General features: G+C 43.0%; 1 protein-coding gene across 1 annotated transcript; it reads right to left on the bottom strand.

Annotated features, from left to right (window-relative positions):
* Positions 1-324: 324 nt before the first annotated feature.
* On the bottom strand, positions 325-7665 carry LOC131234708 (uncharacterized). The gene is made up of 5 exons (XM_058231643.1): positions 7351-7665; positions 7002-7247; positions 5394-5475; positions 1818-2032; positions 325-761 (listed from the first exon to the last, which is right to left on the bottom strand). Exons 1-5 carry the CDS (start codon positions 7578-7580, stop codon positions 641-643), a joined length of 894 nt encoding a protein of 297 aa, XP_058087626.1. The 5' UTR covers positions 7581-7665; the 3' UTR covers positions 325-640.
* Between the last annotated feature and the right edge of the window lie 14367 nt (positions 7666-22032).

Raw genomic sequence — 22032 nt, forward strand, 5'->3', positions numbered from 1 at the left:
GAAGTTCTTTATGATAAATAAGTACGTATATGATTAATAAAATCATAGACAAAAAATAAGACCTGTATTGAACTATAATAAACTAATGCAATCATTAAAATATTAGCATGTATCTACCCGACCAACCAGACCGAACCCGCTTGGGTTGGGCTTGGGTTGAGAATTCCCAACCTGAGATTGGGTTGGGTTGGGTTAGGGTTGAGGTATAAGAACCTTGGGTTGGGCTAGGGTTGAGCACCAACCCAACCCAACCTGCCCGACTTTCAGCCCTAATAGGCCTGATATAGGAAGATGCCCTGTGACTCAACAAAGGGAAAAGATACAGGAAGATAAAGCCGGGCCAATTTTTCTTCTTAACAAAAAAGGAAAGAAAAGGCAGAGCTGGCTAGCTGTGGTTGAGCGCGCCCAAAAGGCCCATGCACAACCAATCAAGATCATATGATATCCAGCCAATGGGCTTGTGTGGCCCTGCTGCATTGTGTACGAATGATCCAATCAGTGTGTATACCAAGCATTCAATGTATCCGTTAGTCATCCCAGATTACAATGTGATTATGGTGGTTTTGGTGGAGTCTGTGACAGGCTAGAGTAGCAAAGGGACCAGCTGAAAGGCTCCATGCCTTGAACAGGTAGTGGGATTTCAAGTACAGCTCGGTGGGTTCAAACACTTGTAAATGGCTGAAGCAGGCTGCTTGTAAGTAGGTATGCTCTTCGGATCAACCAATCTCACCTCTCCAGGACTGAAAGACAGATCCCTATGCCTGCAAATATAGAATATAAGTATATATCACAACTAAGGTTTCAAATCCTGAATTCATATGGAAAGACAATTCAAACCCACTGTCAAGGAGGGACAACTCCAATACTGAGGAATGCTAAGCTATAAACTCTCACCTAGTGCGATGATTGATCAAGCACCAATCCATGTAGGCACTTTGGGGATAAATTTCATAAATGGGCCCCACATGGGTGCTTGGCCAATCAGCGCATGAGGATGTGAGGTTTTCATAGTCACATCTTGGATGAGCATTTCTCCAGTCTTTTCAGTGCCAATACATGTACTTTATGGCATCGAAAAACAGTGCTGGTTTGTTAAAGCATGGTAGATTAACCAAGCGCGCATAGACTGATCAAGCGCCAATCTGGAAGGGCCCTTTGGGGATGACATGATTTGCCCCTCTGACATGGCCTAGAGAACAAGGGCCTACGTGCGCACGTCCGATGTGGGGGCCGCATTGCAAAGAGCAAAATCATCATGCAGTGGTAAGCTATTCAATAAAGGAAATAGTGGAAATAACAGCCACTACGGTTACCATTATGCTACAGGCCACAACGGCTGTTACAGTCTTTTTTTTTCCTTTTTAGGAAAAATAACTGTATCAGTATCAGGTGTGCCCCCTAACACATAACAACTCCCACTGTCACTGTTGCATAACAGTCGTTACAGCCATTAAGTACCTGTTTTTTAATTACTTGCATGGGAGGATCTTTGCTTTTCATTCTGGAACCCACATTTGACAAGCCACATGGCACTTTTTCATTACACCCCATCAGGGGTTACTGGATATTCCTACAACCCCTGGTACAGGCAATTCACATCCCGTTAGGATGTGGGGATGTCAAAAATGGGCAGCACATGGGTGCTTGTCAATCAGCACGTGAGCATGTGAGGTTTTCCTATATGGAAAAACAATGCTAGTCTGGTAGGCTTGGGTGATAAATTACCCCTTTTATCTGCACTTGATGAATCTTCCGAAGGAAAGGTAATTGCATATATCTCTCAAAAAAAAAAAAAATAATAAGTAATTGCATGTTACCTACGGAGATCAAGACCTACTAAACCAGCTTGAAGAACTGTTAAATTGTCAGAATCTGGCGAGACAATAATAACAGTATCTCCAGAGTATTGGGTCTCTAGAATCGACATGAGTTGCGTTACACGAACAAAAACGTCTGAAACACTTTCATTTGGGGTTCCATTGTCAATGGGAGGTGGCTTGATGCTGGGAGAAATACTATCTGATGCATATACCTGAAGTGTATTTGTTCAAAGGGAAAAAAGGGTCAGTACCATTTAGAAATGCAGGTATGAAAAGGGTATTATACAATTGTCAGCCTGAGAAAGTTTGTACACCAAGTTTGAGTTTTCACTTTGTACAATTGGGCATGTGATTAAGTGATCTGGACCATTGATATGATAGACCTCATGAATGGCCCACACCAAAAATCCCTCGCAAGCAAGATCCTTGGTGAAAAGTATTTGGCCTTTCTTTGGTTGAATTTGAAACTTTATTTTGTATCATAACCATCTATTTGTCAGCCACCTGTTGAAAGGTTAGGATCTTCTCATCTGGTAGAGTTTTAATGTGATACCAATTGAAAGGTTAGGATTTTCTTATCTGGTAGATTTTGATGTGATATACATGCACCTCGAAGCTGATAATATCAACAGTTTGGATTACTGAACCATGGGCCCAGCATGTAGATAAACCCAAATGCTACTGCACCTACTTTGGCCCAAGCATTGTATTATACCTTAATCTGAAAATCCTGTCCCTGAATCCAACTGAAAAACTTCACATTGCTGACATGGTTTTGAAAATTGGTTATGATACAACCATATCAGCCTCCCTGTTAAGCAATATAAGGTCATGCAGTCTGTTCTAAAGAACATGGGTTGTGTTAGACCGTATTGGGTGATACACATTTCAACCATGGAGGAAGCTTAAAAACCCATTATACTAGATCAAGGCTTATTTTGGAGATCAGAACACACAATTTGGGTGATATTCGATGAATTAAAGCATAATGAAACCATTTTGGAAAACTGAGAAGGGGGAAAGTATAAGTTTTTCATCTTCTTTTTGTCATATTTCAGTATAATCAGCCTAATCTATCTAAACACATCAAACCATGCTTGATTTGTGTTCAATTAGGGTATATTTGGTTGATTCAACCAGTCATCCCGACAAAGAGGGTTAATAGTATACAATCCTCTGTTCATTATTGCTACGGGGAAGCAGGGAATGGTATGTGCCAAAGAGGCGCAAGAGGAACAGCGTGGCCTTCTTGCTTTAGGAGAGCTTTGAAGAAGGATGAAATCCCTATAAGTATTAGCCTGCTATCCTTGCTCAAGGAGAATCAAATCAGTCACAAAGAAAGAAGGGTGTGAACGCTTTCTCAGTTAGATCGTGCATGGCAGTGGGCATTCAGGAGAAATCGAAAACCATTGGTAGACTGGGCCTCAATGGCATCATTGAAATGAGCAGCAGGAACCCAATGAAAGTAAATGTTTTCTGCTGGGAAGCATGTAAACATGACCTTTTAACCATAGACAATCTTCAGAAAAGTGGGACATGGATTCCTAACAGATGCCCAATGTGCAAACAAGCAGAGGAGACCTGCTCACATCTACAAATCCACTGCAACTATGCAGGGAAAGTGTGGTCAGCAATCTTCAGAAAGTTTGGGGTCAATTGGGTAGTTCCAGCAACTGTGGGGGAGCTACATTCGAGGTAGAATCAAAGCGCCCTGTGGATGTTCGCAGTAAAAGTGATGGTTTGCACTATCTGAAAGAGAGAAACAACTGAATATTTAGCAGGAAAGAAAGCTCGTTAGGGGATGCATTCATCAGAATCTTCAGGCTGATCAATCATGGAATGGAGTACCCTAGACAAACAATTGAGTAGGATCCAGAGGCTTCAGATCTTCAAGAGCTGGGATGCGATTCTGCGGGAGAAACCCAGGTCCATTTAGCCTCATTTCTCCCCACGGATTGAATCTTAAGGTCTACAAAGGCATGCAGGAGCTGTAATAGAATGGAGTTTTTGGTGTTCGTGCTATTGTAAGGCTTCATCTGATCTTGTAAAGGTTTTCCAGCCAGCTTTGTTGATCTGTAGGTTTTGGATTTTTCAGCTTTTTAATTAAAATTTCACCATTCATCATCATTAAAAGAAAAAAGTAAAAAATAAAATAAAATCTGCCCCTTCTGCCCAATAAGAATCCAATATGGTCCAATACACCACGCATAATATCATTTTTAGGCGCAGTCAATACATCAACCAATAACGTCATTTAAAACCCTGATTGCTAAAGGATATACATTAAGCCACCTAAAGGTCCAACATCCAAGAGAAGCAAATTCATGTATATGTTTAGGGTACTGGTATGGACATGATAGGATGCGGATATCAGTACCATCAACTTATGGATGCTTGTATGGTATGGATCAAATATACCAAATTAGGCTTCTTTGGACTTACCCTCAAATCTGGTTTGGTTTAGGGTTTTTGGCATGATCCATCTACTTGTCATGTGGCAACCACTGTTTTAAATGGCGAATAGAATGTAGCACACTGTTTGCCCTCTAAATCGTGAGGCGTAAGCCACATAGTGTCTAGAGTAAGCTACACACTCTTCTACATTTTTAATCAAGGCTACGCTTGGTTGCTCCAATTTCATGATATTCACCAAATTAGAATGATTAATAATAAAATTAACAAAATTTCATGATATTTGGTGCAACCAAAGACAACCTAAAGTAATCGGAAAGGGTAATCATTAAGTATAAAGATAAAGAAAGAACAAGAGATTTATTTAGTACTCTTATTTATATTATTTTTACTAAAAGCATTGAAAAGATTACTTATTTTTTATTGAAAATAGAAAAATGTAACAAATCATTATAAACATTGATTAATTTTAATGCGGTGAAGTAACTTGTAATGTAAGCTACATTGCGTGTAGCATAGTCTACATAGCGTGTAGCGTAGTTTATGTAGCTTGTTGCGTACACAAATTATCATGTAGTGTAGGCCACATGCGACTTAAGCTATTTTCATGAGCTGCGTAGCGTTGAGGCTAAGCCATGCTATGTAGCGTAAGCTACACGCTACATAGCGTAGCTATTTAAAATACTGGCGGCAACCTAGAAAACAGAAATGACATGCATGCAATTCCATTATCCCACTTTTCCACCCCAAATCAATACCAGCTGACACGAAACGTCGAAACCAATGTTAAATTAGGAAAAGCAATCCTGTTCATCGCCAAAAGCAGGAATCAATAAGGGCTGTCCTTTAAGTGTTTACTTTTATGTGCTCCTAACAATTTTCTCATGGTATTAGAGTCGGATGGGAATAATAGTCCATACTAATATCCTGTATATGACAATGCAGAATTGCATCCCCACTTCCATATCAGTAACCCTATCCTAGGAACCATAGATTGAAGCTGCTTGTGTTCTAATTTCATCAATCTATAACATTCCATGAAGGCATGAATTTCAACATAATAATACCCATTTCATGAATTTATGTTTCAATGATCTACATATAAGTTATCAGATGCAATATCTAATAAATATCAATCAGTACAAAGTCACTAAAAGGTACCTCAGTAACAGACTCCAAGCCCTTTCCTTCATAGGCTCCCAACCCACGAGCATCGAGAAAGCTATACTCTGGAACAATATGGCTGCAAAAGCAGAGTTGTACAAAAGTTGCAGACAACAGCAAATGATGTTCGCACCCACATCCATGATACAATGTGCATACAAGCCATACCATCCAAATTGTAGGCCCTACCAAGCATGATCCATAGCCCAAAACTCAAACTGGTCTGACAATCCTAACCGTCTGATCAGCAGTACAAAAAGGACTGCTAAAAAGAAGAAGGAAAAAAAAAAAAAATAGCCCACCATCCAAAATCCAAATCAGATGGGGTCGGCTATATGCCCCCTTCCACAGTGGGACCCTCTATTGGATGGAGGACAATGACTACAATGAATCCTACATTGTTGAGTTAAAGTGCAATGAACCACACCCAAGACAGCATTAATTCTTAACAATCGTCATCCATAATTGATTCATGGAAACTCATACTCAATGAAGAGCAATTATATGATCCACCACCCATGTCTTTGTTCAGTATACGCGAGTTTCCAATCCTGACAAGTGCCATCCGTGGTTTAGTAATCTAGACTATCGGTCTGTTGCATCCCACAGTAGTTGGGCCATGTGTAAAGTATCATGTAATAGTAATGGTGGTCATAATAGCCACCCCCATTACCATTACAATATGGGCCATTACAGCACTTTCTTTTTTATTTTTTGAAAAAAAAAAAAAAAAAAAACCCTATATCAACCCTATAACGGGCCACTATAATGGTTACCACTGTTATTACCCCATAACATGTAATGGTTATGACTGTTATGGGCCCTCTTGATGTAGGACAAAATGCCCCTGCATTAATCACCCCCGGTGAGGAGTCTCGAACACAAGACCTCCCACTATAATACCAATTTGATGCAGGACAATTAACCACTTGCTCTAAAAGCTCGAACTGTTAGAGCATGGCAAATTAATCCCTTTATGTTATAACCTAGGCCCCAAATCTCATGGTTAGGATCTTGGCTAAAGCCCCCTCGTGGGCCCCAAATCACATGAGTACTGCCTTACATGAGCCACCCGCCTCAGACAGGCCGCCCACCCCAAGTGTGCCCCTGCATCCCACAGGCAACCCCACATGAGTCCGGTGTGAAAATGCCCCTGCATTACTTATGTTTATTAAGAGAAACTTTGAAACTTCAAAAGAGTGTGTGGACGATACACAGGCACTTAGAAATTGCATACATGGCATATACTAAGTCAAATCAAACTGTTCAAACTACCGTTCCCAGTTTTGAGGTATCATGAACTAAAAATTACGGTTATTTGATTGACTATCAGAGTGGTGGTCATTTACTGGATGGTTAAAAATGAAAAATATCCAACGGTCCTATTTCAACAAACAACTGCCCATGAATCAGAGGTTAGGATTGCTCGAGCAATCTGATTTTGGGATTGTGATGGCAACAGTCGTTTCAACAATATAGTTCGCTCAATTTGAGCTTAATGAATGCCACGGTTACAAATTCTGAGTACCTGTGTATTAAGTGGCGTATGCTGCCTGAGTATCATCAATCAAAGTGGTGGAATTAAAGGGAGCTTGACAATCTAACCTGCGAGTGACACCATTCACTGCTGCAATGATCTCAGCCGCCTGGTATGACCGCTGCGTGATCGATGGCCAGATCCAGCAGTCCCCCTCACACGCCCCGATCCTCTTCAGCTCCAATGCCGCCCTTGCTGTCTGTCGCTTCCCCTCCGCCGACAGCCCGCTGTCGACTGACGTCTTGGCGACGGGGTTCGTGTTGACAATCCCAATGCTCTCGTACTCTGATTCCCCAGCCCGGACGAGGAAATACCTTTTGTCCGCCGAATCCGAGAGAAGATCAGGTTAGGGGAAACGATCTGGAGCGTTGGATCGAAAAGGAAAGGGGGCGATGGGGGCAATGTTGGCGAGATTACCGGTTGATGAGGCGGGGCGGGGGCATCTGGAAGAGGCCGCGGGCGACGGCTGGGATTGGAAGGGAGAGGAGAACGGGAGAGAGGGAGAGCGAGAGAAGGAGATGGCGGCGAGAAAAGGAGTGAGGGTTTTGGAGGGTATTCATATGGTTTGGAGGGAGGGAGGTTGAAGTTAGCATTTGCTTGGAAAAAGGTAGAGAGGAAGGGAGAGATGGAGAGGTTGAGGTTAGCATCTCTTCGTTTGGAGAGAGAGAGAGAGAGACAGAGAGCTCGTGTTGGGTTTTCGGAGGGAGGGGAACGGATGAGGTTGAGGTTCGCAAGCTCGTTATACCTCTGGCGCGGACGTTGATTGGTTACAACCCCGCCAGGAATTTGGCAGAGGCTAGGGAGCGGATTAGGTGTTAACCTTACCGTGTGGGGCCCACCTTGATGAATTTGTTGTATATCCACGCCGTCCATACGTCTTAGATATCATTTTAGGACATTATCCAAAAAATTAAGCAGATTCCAATCATAGGTGGACCACACCACTGGAAATAATGGTGAATAACCATTGGGAACTTTTTATGGGGCACAAAAGATTTGAATCAAGCTAATTTTTTTATTTTCACTTCGTCTAGGTCTTCTTGACCTTATCAACGGGTTGGATGGAAAATAAACATTACGACGGGCCCTAGGAAGTTTTTCATGGTAGGGCGTTCAACCACGGCTGTTTCCTATAGTGTGGTCCATCTTAGATTTTGATTTGATTAATTTTTCATAAAACATTATTAAAAGGTGTGAAAAAACGGATGAACGGTGTGGATATATACAAAATCATCAAGGTGGGCCCCACGGGTGTTATCCGGGTAACACATAATGGACTCCCCAGACGCAGGGATCTGAGGGGCCACCGTGATGTATGGATTTTAGCGTCTGAGGGGCCACCCTGATGTATGGATTTTATCCACACCGTGAATCCATTTTTTCATATCATTTTATGGTGTAAGACAAAAAATGAAGAATATCCGACGCTCAAGTGGACCACAAAGTTTTCTAGGGCCTATTGTAATGTTCATTTGCTATCCAACATGTTAATAAGGTCACACAGATATGTATGAAGGTAAAACATAAATATTATCCTGATCCAAACTTATGTGGCCCCGCGAAGTTTTCAACAGTAGGAGTTTAATCCCGACTTTATGGTCTACTGAAGCTTGTATCTAACTCATTTTTGGGTGTTTACAGTAAAATGATATTGAAAAATGGATGGACGGTATAAAACGCATATATCAAGGTGGCCCCTCGGAGCCCCAGCCTCTGCTGAGCTCGAGACCGGAGGGGTAGTACCCAATCCGCGTCCCTCTGTCGCAACTCACGATCTACCTCTTGTAGGCACTCACCGGGCCCACGTGTTAATTTGTCCGTTGATTTGAACCTTCCTTCCATGTTGTGGAATCTGTGCTACAAGTGATACCGTAAGGAATTACTCAGAAATGGATGATTATGACCATCATTATCTGTAGTTGAATTTGTAACAAAACTTTTAATGTCCCATACTAAACTCTGGAATTGAAGAATATGGATGGCTCAGATTGTGTAGAAAAAAAAATGGACGGTTCCGATTGTCAGAGAATCTTAGAATGTGGGCTCCAAATGATGGCGATGCACAGTGTGTTCTAAGTCGCGACAGAGGGAAAAAACCCATCACGATGTTGGCAACAGCGACGGATGTCACATGCTACAGCGACGGATGTCACAATGCTAGGGACGGGGTAGATTCGAGTAGTATTTGTTCGGGTTTTTCAGTTTGTACAAGTGGGGCCATCATTCATTGATCCAAACCGTTGATGTTATGGATCGCATTGTGTGAAGTCCATCTACCAAATCAAAAATCCAGTGTTGTAAATGATAAACCTTTAGCGTGTGGTCAACAAACAAACGGTTAATGAAGAAGATAGGGCAAAGGCTCCCATTCAACCAGTAGAAGCCCAGGTATTTTATGGCTAAGATCTTTCAATCCGGAGGATTCTTGGTGCACAGTCCGCCTCGGTGATTGGCGTCATATCAACGTTTCTAGATCAATGATCAGTGGACCCCAGTTGTGTAACTTAATGGCCGACTTCGGCTGGGCCTTTGGGCCGGGAATAGGCTACATGAAGACTGTTATATTTTCGGGCTGGACTTGGGCTTAAGTCATTTTAGACCGTTGGTTTCATTCTCTAAGTATATGTTTTTTCTTCTCTTCTTCTTTTTTTTCCCACTTGATCAACAGATGGATTAGGAGCATTCACATAATAAATTGGTTAATTTTTCAGCTGGGCCCAACTAATTCTTTGGGCTCTTCCTTGTGAGGTTGGACTGGTATTATCTGGGCTGGCCCAAACCTAGCCCATTACAACCCCTTGATTGATGAGGGACTATGTGATACGCGGCGTACTTGCAAATCATACACGCGTTTGTAAACCTGACATGTGGGGCCCTTGTTTCCATAATCCAGACCATTGATCCGTATAATGCCACCCTTGTAGACGGACAAGAGAATCCTTGTAACCCAAAGCTCCATGCCCATTGAGATGTCAGAGTGACATTCACTCTGTACATTAGTTTCGTTAGTTCATTTGAATGTGTGACTCTAAAAATGAGGGATATCCAAGACCTAGGCGAGCTACATTACAGGAAACAATCGGGATTAAACACCCATTGTCACCGTACGAAATTTAGAAAAAGAGTGTACACCCTCGTATATGAGTGTTAGCTTATGAATCATATATTAAATGTACTTAATTCTTTCTTCATATAGTTGTATAATACTCCGAAAATAAGCACTTGAGTACAGAGACTCCAATTTCGAGTTTTCGAGTGTTAACCAAAAAAAATGCATATGTGACCTCATTCATATTCATACTTATTTTACACACGAGCAATCATAGTTGCACAATTCAAATTAGTAGATTCAAAACGAGATAGAGATAATAAAAATAAATAAATATAAAGCCGATGGTAAAGACACAATTAAAACATGGTGTCTGCCCAAATGAGAATTATACAAATTACAATAATTGCAATATGAACAGAATAACAACTACCAAGCGGGAAGAAGCTAGAGATCTACTGGACGCCCCAAGCGCACTAGCAAATGGTCCTATTGTTGAATTATCTGTATATGTCAAATAGGAGACGTCAAACACCAACATAGTGAAAGAATATTCCCAAGATTATTACTTAGGACATTTTAATGATTCGCAGGTTAACAACAAATATCATTAATACATATTATATACTCAAGCATGTTATCTTTAACGTATAATTACTAAACCAATCATACATGTTACCAACACAACAGATCGCAAGTAATGATGGCATAACAAACAAATAGTTTCCCAATCTAGTTGGTAAGTATATTAACGCGATGATGAAATAATGCATGCTCCTCACAATCCAACATTCCCTCACAAGCGACTTCCACACCTAATCGCAATATCCTATTCTAATGCATAATTAACCAAGTGATTATTAGTCTCAGTTCATAAAGCAGATTGACATAGCTAGGATACCGCCATTATATCACGAGTCATTATCCGAATCACGTGGTTAGTTGCGGCATGTGTCGGCTCCTCACCAGTGTCCCTTGATCCAAATTAAGGCATCAACAAGGTACGGATCGTCACCAAATACCGAGTATGAACCATTAATTTAGTTCCGAGGTTGTAACAGCCCACGACACGCTGCCCTGACCAACTGAAGCATTATTTTCGAAGGGGGGTCTGAATCAAACGGCTCACCCCAACCCACTCTCGGACCACAACTCGGATGAATAGTGGCTAAGGCGTTATAGAGGTGTGGGCTTATCACATAAAATTAAATCAATACAAAGGAAATAACTCGTCACCCAATTGCATTCACGCCCGGTCGTTCAAATGGTACTCTGGCACAAAACAATCGGCTGGGTAATTTAACGGGGGTCGTTCGAACAATATACCATCACCTCTATAAGTGCTCAATGGTCACTATGGGGAGGCTCGTTACCTCAGCATAGGCCAACAGCTTGAATACAGTGTCCCATACCACCATGCTCGACTCATAAGTCTTTGGGGATCGTAACGCACAAATGGTTATGAGTAGACTAAATCAATGGTAACAGTGGTATCCCAGATTCTATTGAATATTATACAATCACCAAGCACAAGAATGATCGAGCTTGTATTAAACTAATACGATCGATTAGGGAGGACCCCGAGCAAACCGGCAATAGGTGCAAAGCATCTCACGTAGTTCCAACTACTGTCGATCGTCCGTGTTCAACTCTGGTCGGCCATTTAAACCTAGGATAGCCTCCCTAAAGCAGGCTATCCGCATATTTAGATAATTTGTGAAGCTCAATCTACCACAACAACACAATTTAATCATCCTAGTATTTCTAAGCACTCAACATCTAAGAATTTTTATTATATTAAGAGTTTCATGTCATCCATGCATTTCATCGAGCATGTTATCAATCAAATAACAAATAAATATATTTAATTATTTTAAAATGTCAAATAGAAGCTTGGGAGTATATCTTCACCTGAAAGTCAAAATTCTTAACTCGGACGCAACCCTAGCGTCAGGAATTTGGAAAAAACGCTTCAAATGTAAATTAAAATATAAGACTATCATTAATGACATGGATTCAGTCTTAATTAAATGTTAAACAATGAATTGTGTCTTAACTAATTCGATTGGAATGATCCATCAACTCGGTTCAACGAATCAGGACTCATAATCGGCACACAACTGAAACCATAATGGGATGGGGTCCGATTACCGCTCCCACAAGAGTATGGACCGCTCTAATTGATAATTGTGACGTAAAACCCCACCATACACAACCCTAACATTAGGGTTCGTAAAAATCAACGGAAACAAAAGGGGGTTTCTAACCCTATTAGCTCAAAATGCAAGAAATAAAAGAAAGGAATGGAAAGACATGTTGGAAAACCCTTTACCTAGCAAGGGAGTGGAGAATCCAACCTGAAATCTTTGGGTTTCATCCGTGGAAGACATGAGACCGGGCATAAAGACGAGATCTTCCAAGATTCGGCGAGCACGAGGATCGGATGACAGGATCTAGCACTGGCTCCACCATTTCCCCCTTCTCTCTCTCTTCCTCTCTTCATCTTTCTCTCCTTACCTTTGGAAAAATTCGTATGGGAGAAGGGGCTGTGCAAATGAGGTTCTAGCGTCCATATGCCAGATTCCGATCCTGGGATCCTACAAGGAGGATTTTTTTTTGTATATACATTTAACTCGTAATAAGCATAACCACAAGATTACCCAATTGACAAAGGCAACATCATCATCACATATCCACTAATATAATCATTTGAGTACAATCTTTGAAAGGGAAAATACATATATCGAAATCAAAGCTCCAGAATACAACTGCACGCTTCAAGCTCAACGCTGCTGCAACCTAATAACACCTGCACGCATCTATCGTGTATAAGCTTATAGAAAGCTTAGGGGGTGGTGTAAGTGTGTGCACAAGGTAAGTGCCAAGTATTCAATACAATGTCATTATCATAAAAACTGGAAATATTGGAAATCCATAAATCGTACAATATCGGAATAAGCAAAGATACTAGCAAGATCATGAATTATCTGAGTAAGCAGAAATACTGACAAGAGCAGAAATTATCAGAGTAAACAGAAATACTCACAAGATCATAGATCATACGATAACAGAGTAAGCGGAAATACGAGCAAGTCCATGAGCCAATCAATATCAGAATACGCAATATAACAGCTACGCAAACGAGGAGTCATAAAGAGCCAAATATCAAATGCCGAGAATGCAATGGGGTATATAATTCCTTATTTGTTCACAAATACGTCATCCATATCTAGACCATATAAATGCAGAAAGCACAGTAACCCAAGATGTCGTATGTCGCGGATGTAATGCAATATGCGGTGCGAATGGAATGACCATCTTTGGAGTGTGAAGTCGGGATGGTAGTGCGTAGTATCACGAGCTATGGGGTCTATCACAAGGGACTTCTATCCAAACCAGGTCCCATACCTAAATTTGGATAGTCGACTTCGATGTGGTAAACTCCCGATCTCGGGTTAGTCGCGCGCCCCAACCGAAATCCTGGCCATTGCGAAGGCACACGTAACAACTAGTTGCATACCACCAACCCGAGTAGATAGTGAATGAATGAATTCATGAATGAGTATGCAACTCCCGCTCACTAAATCCACATATCGGTACGGTTCATCTCTGGGATAATCACCGGGGTTTAGTACACTCCAAATGGCACCGCCGCTCTCCCACCCGCACAGTCAAGTGAGCATAAGAAACCTCACTATCCGCCTTGCCAATAGTATGCAATACCTATCCGGCACGTCGATAGCGGACCCATTCACGAGCCGGTCAACTCAGGCTAGTATTGCCCCCTACCCTCGGGCGAGTAAGGCCACACCCCTCCCAACCGACCACGACACGGTGGGAGACGCGGCCTCTGGTATTTGGCACTCGGGCGCTCATGTATCCACTCGGTCTCGAGGTTGGGCGTCTCCTGGCCACGGAGGTTTATGGATTTTCACCCGGGGACATCTATGGCGCCCGTATGCTAGAACCAAACATTTCCTGTCCTATTTGGCCATCCACGATATGCTCATGGAGGCTACGACCCCGATGTCACTAGGGCGTATAGTAATCATAATGCGAGATGCATGAGTCATACAATCCATCATGCATCGATCCTCGCACATACCGTGTGCTCATGTGAGATAACCTCCACCTACCAGGGAGTCTCATAACAACATGCTCAATGACATATGCAATGATCAACCACCTCTCATAACAAACATGCAGATGATGCGTATGGGCATGTATCATGATGTTATGTTGTTGTCACATACTCATAACTGGTATCCACAACCAGCATCGATAATCGACCTCGACCATGTGGACACTTAACCAACATTGCCCCCAAGGAATGGCCTACATAGAGTCAAACATATAATGGGCCTACGGCCTCACACAAGGGCCTAATATACAACACAATGAGTCTTACTCAAAGGCCACATATACACAACAGGTGGACCCTGCTCATGGGTCTAATACATATCACAATGGGCCTTGCCCATGGGCCATGAATACATCACAATGGGCCTTGCCCATAGGCCTCAAACACAGGACATGTGGGCCCTACACATGGGTCTTGAATTCATTAAATGGACCATGCATCATAGGCTTAATACATATCACAATGGCCCTCAACTACGGGTCACATATACATCATGCAGGTCTCGACAATCGGCCATGGCAATCGAATTCGATACTCAGAATCGGCCTCGACAATCGGAACCGGCCAATACAATCGATCTCGACAAATCAACACCGATAATCTACATCGATAATTAGCACCAACAATCAGCTTCGATAATCAACACCGACGACCGGTCACATAGACAAGACTGGGTCCATAGATGAACATATGATCAATCATAATATAAAGATCAGCCCTCGACCATGGTTTTATCAAATCTGGTAGCATGGAGCCATCCGTCCATGGTAAATGGGGCCCACTTATTTGGGTTAACCCACTAAGAGAATGATGAGAATGGGCCTGATAAGGCTTAAGGAAGGGTCACAATGTGGACATCCAACCATCACTGCCCAGCAATGTGGACATTTAACCAACATTGCTCCCAAGGAGTGGTCCACATAGAGTCAAACATAAGATGGGCCCAAATATCCAACAAGTGGGCCTCAAATAGTCATCACAGGTGGGCCTTACACATACAGCACGTGGACCTACACATCACTGTGGGTCGATACATTGGGCCGCACGCCACACCAATGGGCCTCAATTCAACAAGTGGGCCGCATCAATGAGCCAGAAATACATCTCAATGGGCCTCATCACAAGAGTAGGAATATTTCACAATGGCCTCACTAAATGGGTCGGAAACACATCTCAATGGGCCACGACGTATGGGCCAAGTATACATCACAATGGCCCACGACCCATGGGCCGCAACCCGTGGGCCTCAAATACAAGTGGGCCACATTAATGGGGCCCATATATAAACCTCAGGTGTCGGCCCTGCTCATGGGCTTCAAATACATAATATGTGGGCCCTACCCATGGGTCTTATACGCTTCAAATGGGTCACGCGTCATGGGCCCAATACATGTCACAATAGGCCTTGCATCAATGGGCCGCACTAATGGGCCTCGTACACATCAAGTGGGTTGTATCAAATAGCAGCACTAATGGGCCTCGACCCATGGGCCCTGATATATATATCATAATGGGGTGCCTACTGGATGACATGGATAAAGATACATCAAAGTGGGCCTGACAAATGGGCCACAACATACATCAAAGTAGGCCTCATAATATGGTCATACATACATCAAATGGGCCACACCAATGGGCCCCATATATATCAAATGGGCCACACTCAAATATAAGTGGTGATAATGATTTTCACTACTAAAATTTTCAAGGCCCGCCATAACATTTATTTCCCATCTAATCTAATCATAAGGTCTCAAGATTTCAAAGATAGCCGTTCAATCCTCACCGTGCACTATGGTCCACTTGATAAATAAATCGTATTATTTTCATCCTAAACCTTAAAATCATTTTTTCCAAAAATGGTTGGACGGTTGGATGAAACACATGCATCGTGGTGCGTCCCATTGGGATGGAAGGCATAGATAAGTCACATATCCCGCTATGGAGGTCCACAATTGTGGACACAACACATGCATAAATGGGTCTTAAGTAAGACCCACCAAAATGTTTATTTTCCACCCATCCTAGGGCCCAACATACTTGTCCATCCAAACTGGGGCCAACATGATGTTTATTTTCCATCCAAACTAATCGGTGATAGGGTCACATGGGCATAGGGCCCATTATAATATTTATTTGCATCCAACCTAGGCCACTGTAATATTTATTTGCATTGATAATAGGCCCATTGTAATATTTATTTGCATCCAACTTTGTTAATAAGGTCATATAGACACTGGGGCCCACTACAATATTTATTTATTTATTTATTATTATTATTATTATTATTATTTTAACCTGTTGATAGGGTCACACGACATTGGACCCACTACAACATTTACTCGCATCCAATCTGTTGATAAAGTCACATGGGCCAAGGGCCCACCGCAATGTTTACTTGCCATACAACCTCTTTATAAAGTCACGTGGACTAAGCCACTGTAATATTTATTTGTCCACCAAACTTTTGGTACGATTATGTGATCTTGGGGTCCACTATGATGTAGTTCACAAATCCAACCCATTCATTGTGTGTGTCCCACCAATTTAAGGGTCCAAACAGAGTTTCAGGTGGATCCAAGCTGCATGTGGACCCCAACAGTTGATTCCATGTGGCTTGACATACCACCGCATGAAAGATGATGGTGTGGGCCATACGAGAACGTTTTATAACTGATTTTTAGAACCAACGTATCAAATAAAGGGACCTATCAAATGAATGGCGTGGATGTAGAACATACATCATGGTAGGGTCCACCATTGGGGCCAATGGGATCCTCCCTACTTAACGTTGGACGTCCAGAGAGTCTGGACGTCAATGTACATGCATGCATATATATTTATATATATATTTTTTAATCCTAGGTGGGACCCACATTAACCAGATCTACTCCGTCCATTATATCTGTCCCATAAAGTTAGGGGTCCAAACCAAGTTTCAATCACATCCAAAACTCAAGGAGGCCCCACCAGATGATTTTATATTTTTAGGCATGTTATCATATGATTTTAGATGGTATGGCCCACCTGAGTTCCGTATACAGCTAATTTTTGGGATGGACGGCTGGTCCATGGGGACCCATCAAATGCACGGTTTCGATGTTCAAAATGCATCACGTGGGGCCCACGGCTGGAGCCGTGAGGTCCAGCCAAGCCGTCCGCCGGCCCATGCAGTCTTCTGACAGCAGCAGCGTTGCTGCCTTATGATTCTGTGTTTTTTTTTTTTCTCTAAATCCAATTTTTCTAGGGAATTTCTTAGGTGGGGCCCTCATCAGGAAAATCTATCCTGACCATTGCATCTCACGGCTCAATATTGACCAAACAAGACCAATATTGAGTATTTTTCAGCATGTAGAATCGTTGGGTGAGTTTTCAACGGTAAAAATTACCATTTCCTACAGTATGGCCCGCTTGATTGTCAGATTAGCCTCATCTTTTGGCTCAACGCCTAAAATGAGATGAGAAGTGAAATGGGCGGCGTGGATTTTATACATACATCAAGGTGGGGCCTGCATGAGCAGCCCACCTCCAAATACTATTCTTCTTCCTCTCCTTTGCTTATTAGTACACCACCATTTCAGTGCACGCACACCACTTTAGCCACTCTCTGTCCAGCGTCCCTTGGACGTTGGACAGCATAGGTATAACACAATCATCATAGTGGGTCCTACGTGTAGGTGGTCCACGTGTCACCAAGGTGGGTCCCACATGAACGTGGCCCACCATATTTAAATCAACTTGATATTTGTGTGTTTCCATCACTATAAAGTAGGGTCCACATGACTTGTACGGTTGGGATAAAACATACCTCAAGATGGGATTCATCCAAGTGGGCCACACATCACAAAAAAAATGAGAGGAAAAGAAAGGAGCACCCACCTCGAAATCTCTTCTTCCTTCTTCCGCCAATGCATGATAGAGCCCCAAAGAAACAATTTCAATGGCGGAGATGATCATTGGATGGTGGAGATGGGAGATAGGGAGGTGGGCCACACTAGCTCTCTCATGGGAGCCATGGACGTGGGTTGCTCCATGGAGGGATTGCTTGGAATGGAGAGAAGTGAAAGAGAGAAATGATGTAAGGGAGTGATGGGAGAGAGGGATGGTGAGGTAATGGGAATTAATGAGTTGACTTATGGGGAAAAGGGAAGGTAAGGTGGTATGGTAGGGTGATGTCACCCCTAGGGTGACATCATAGTAATTAATGTTTTTAGGGAAGTACAACAATAGGGATAGGTGGGTCCCACAATCAAGCGATCAACGGCATAGATAATGCACGGGCCGGATCTTATAATCTGAGCATCGTATTGACGCACAAGACGCATCGTCGGAACCGCGGCGACGGCACGGTCAAAATGACATAGGTCTCATTTTGAGTCGGCTCGGGTTTACAGGATGTGACTCAAGAGCATGCGCCAATGCTATCTACTCGTCCCGGGTCGCCGAAACTCGACTAGAGGGAACCGTAGAAGTTTATGGAATGGTACAGGCTAGGTTACGGGTCTTACATCCTGACCCTACCTCCTTACCTTTGGAAAAATTCGTATGGGAGAAGGGGCTGTGCAAATGAGGTTCTTTTATAAAACCAAAATTGATGAAAATGGCCCCAATTGCCCTTTATTCATTATACTAACCCTTGAGGGGGTTGTTTTCGACTTACAGGGCCTTATTGGAGGCCCACTGGCTTATCTACACCATGGGGCAGGTGCTCCACTACAGAGATCTACATTTCATCACAATCAGCGGCAATCGGAAACTTCGATTATTCGTGGTGACCCCACTTGTGATGGACGGTCACCGATGATCGATCGGGGCCGCGGCTATATGATTATGTGCAGGAAAATACCATTAACTCACACCTCAAGTTTGGTTAGAACCCAACGGTCGAAAAGTCGTAACTTCGCAAAAGAGCAAAGAGCCTAATTTACTTAAATTTTTAAATTTTTGCTTAGTACATTTGCACATCCTATGCACCTGAGTTGAGCGATTCTAGACACTATTCTGGCTCGACATCCACGATGGACGTCGAGCCCGGTAAGACGATCATTATTTTATAGTCTCGAATCTAGTGGGCCATTGACGTGCCATGTAGAACTTATTCGGATAATCAGGGCATTTTTGGGATGAATTGGACAATGAGATTTCTCATGCACGATGATTGGGGTTTATATTAGCTAAATTCACAGTTTTGTCTATTTGTAATTAGCGAAAATGGTAATTTAGCTCTAATCACCCTAATTAAGGACCATAATTCAACTTTCTCGAAGCTATTCGTTAGTAAAATATACCAAAAATAGAAAATATTAATTTAATTAGATAGGATGATTCCTAGTATGATTAGAAACAATTCCTAAGAAGACATTAAATACAAAAACTCTAAGGGCCTGTTTGATTTTCTAGTGTAAGGGTGAATACAAGGTAAATGAGTAATTATTGCTATTGAACGTGTTTGATAACCAGGCTATATTTCTACCGAGTCGAGTCGACCCGAGACTTGTATCATTGCGACCGCGTCTCGCATGGTGAGGTGATACCTCGGCTAGGAGATGTGAGCCCGCGTTTAGTTCGAGAAAAATGCCGCACGCTGCAAACACCGAAGGAATCTCTACGACACATCACATCACTCTATCAATCAATGTCAAGTACAACCACCCCTCCCCTAAAGTCAACTCTCTCTTACAACTAAGTACATCCACCCATTACTCACCATCCCTCTCCCCATCACTCCATCACTCACATCACCTCTCTCTCTCTCTCTCATCTCTCTCTCATTTTTTTTCTCTCCCAAGCTCCATGAGAGCAACTCCAACGTCCCAACCTCCATGAGAGAAGTATTGTGTGGCCCACTCCTTACCACTCAATCAACCATTCAAAGTCGATCTCAACCGTTTAATCACACCCCTTAGAGCTCTAGATCGCATTGGTGGAAGGAGTTCGGGAAGATTAAAGGTGGGTGTTTTCTAGTGGGTGATCGACCGTTGGATTTCATTTTTTTAGGGACCACTTGTTGTGGGACCCATCATGATGTATGCATTGTATAGGGAGGGCCCATAGTGGCAGGGTCCCTCCCCCTTCTCACCAATTTCTCTCTCTCTCTCTCTTTCTCCCTCTCTCTTATGATGGGCATGGCCCACTAGATCCACACCGTCTAGACAATTTGGACGGTGCTGTGAAGGCCACACCATGATGTATGTTTTGACCCACCCATCCAGCCACGGTACCCACCTTGCTGGATGAAGAGAAATGCAAATATCAGCTTTCTCCAAAGCTTGTGGGTCCACACGAGTGGACCCACCTGGTGCAGGTGTTTCATCCTAACCATCCATCCATTTTGACGATGAAGCCCACCTGGTGGAGGTCGTTCACCCCAGCCGTCCATCTAGACGGTCTGGGTGGGGCGTATCCTGATGTATATATTTCTATAATATATATTATATTTATAGTGGGCTCCACATGGGACCCACCTGCTTGAACCGGATTAGTTGGTGTACGTGTACAACAGCTATATAGCTGCTGTATCACGTCACCACATTGCGTGGGCCACACCATAGATGTATGTGTTTCTTCTGCACCGTCCATCTGGACGGTGCCATGTATGGCCCCACCATGGTGCGTGTTGCACCCACACCATCCATCTGTCCTGGCGGTGGGATCACCTTGATGATGCGCTGCATCCACCATCCAGCCCATGGACGATGGATCCCAGCCATGATGTGTGTGTTTAATACATGTCGTCCATCTTTTTCTAAAGGAGTGGGGGACCCACCTGCTGTTGACGTCAGCAAAATCCATGAGTCCCACACATGATGTTTGTAAATCCACAGCCGTTCGTCCATCTAGAGAAAACCGTGGGGCCCTTATGTATGTTTCCCAACATCACCGTCCATCCAAAGGGGGCCCACGTTATGTATATGTTTTATATCCAGGCTGCCCGTCCAGGGCTGGACGCTGGGTCAGATATATTGATAATATTATATTTATATATATATATACATGTATATGTTGTGGGTCCCACGTGGGGACCACAGTGATGTATTTATTTCATCCACACCGTCTAGACCATCTGGACGGTGCTGGACAATATTTGGATGGTGCTGATGAGCTGGACAGTGTCCAGATGGTGCTGATTTACTCGGGCAATGTTTAGGCAGTGCTGATTTACGTAGACAATGTTTGGATGGTGTTGATCATCATTAGTGTGTTGTGTGGGACCCACTATTGATGAATTTATTCTATATCCAGCTGTCTATTAGGGGGACCACCATAGAAAAAAAAAAGTGAAGATTGAACGCCTACCATTGAAACCCTTTTGGGGGTTACAGAAGTTTCGGACCTATACAAAATTTGTTTTCCCTCTTAATCCTGGTCTTTGTGACCTTATACCAGATTATATGGAAAATATGGTGGGCCTTACCTTGATGTATTTATAACCCATCCATGAGGCCCATCATGATGTATTTTTGGCCCATGTATGGGGCCCACCTGTTGTATGAGGCCCATGTGATATATTTGAGGCCCACCTGTTTTGTATTTAAGGCTCATCTATAAGGCCCATTAGTGCGGCCATTGATGTAGCCCACTTGACCGTATATGAGGCCCACTAGTGCGGCCCATTGATGCAGCCCACTTGACCGTATCTGAGGCCCATTGGTGCGGCCCGTTGATGCGGCCCACTTGGCGTATATGAGGCTCGTATGATGAGGCTCGACTTGATGAACATGAGGCTCATTATGATGTGTATTAAGCCCTTATCGTGGGGCCCATTGTGACGTGTATTAGGCCCATGTCGCGTGGCCCATTTGATGTATTGAAGACCCAAATACGTGGCCCGTATGATGTATCTGAGGCTCATGTGCAGAGCCCACCTTTGCGTATATGTGGCCCTTGAGTAAGACCCATTGTGTTGTAT

This window comes from Magnolia sinica, chromosome 19 (assembly GCF_029962835.1).
Source record: "Magnolia sinica isolate HGM2019 chromosome 19, MsV1, whole genome shotgun sequence".
NCBI classification, from domain to species: Eukaryota; Viridiplantae; Streptophyta; class Magnoliopsida; order Magnoliales; family Magnoliaceae; genus Magnolia; species Magnolia sinica.

Excerpts from the sequence above, each read along its gene's own strand:
- LOC131234708 (XM_058231643.1), bottom strand. The coding sequence starts at position 7,580 with ATGCTAACCTCAACCTCTCCATCTCTCCCTTCCTCTCTACCTTTTTCC. Across the intron at positions 2,033-5,393 it reads GCTTGGAGTCTGTTACTGAG|GTATATGCATCAGATAGTAT; the intron begins GTACCTTTTAGT and ends AATACACTTCAG. Across the intron at positions 762-1,817 it reads GTAGGTCTTGATCTCCGTAG|GCATAGGGATCTGTCTTTCA; the intron begins GTAACATGCAAT and ends CTATATTTGCAG.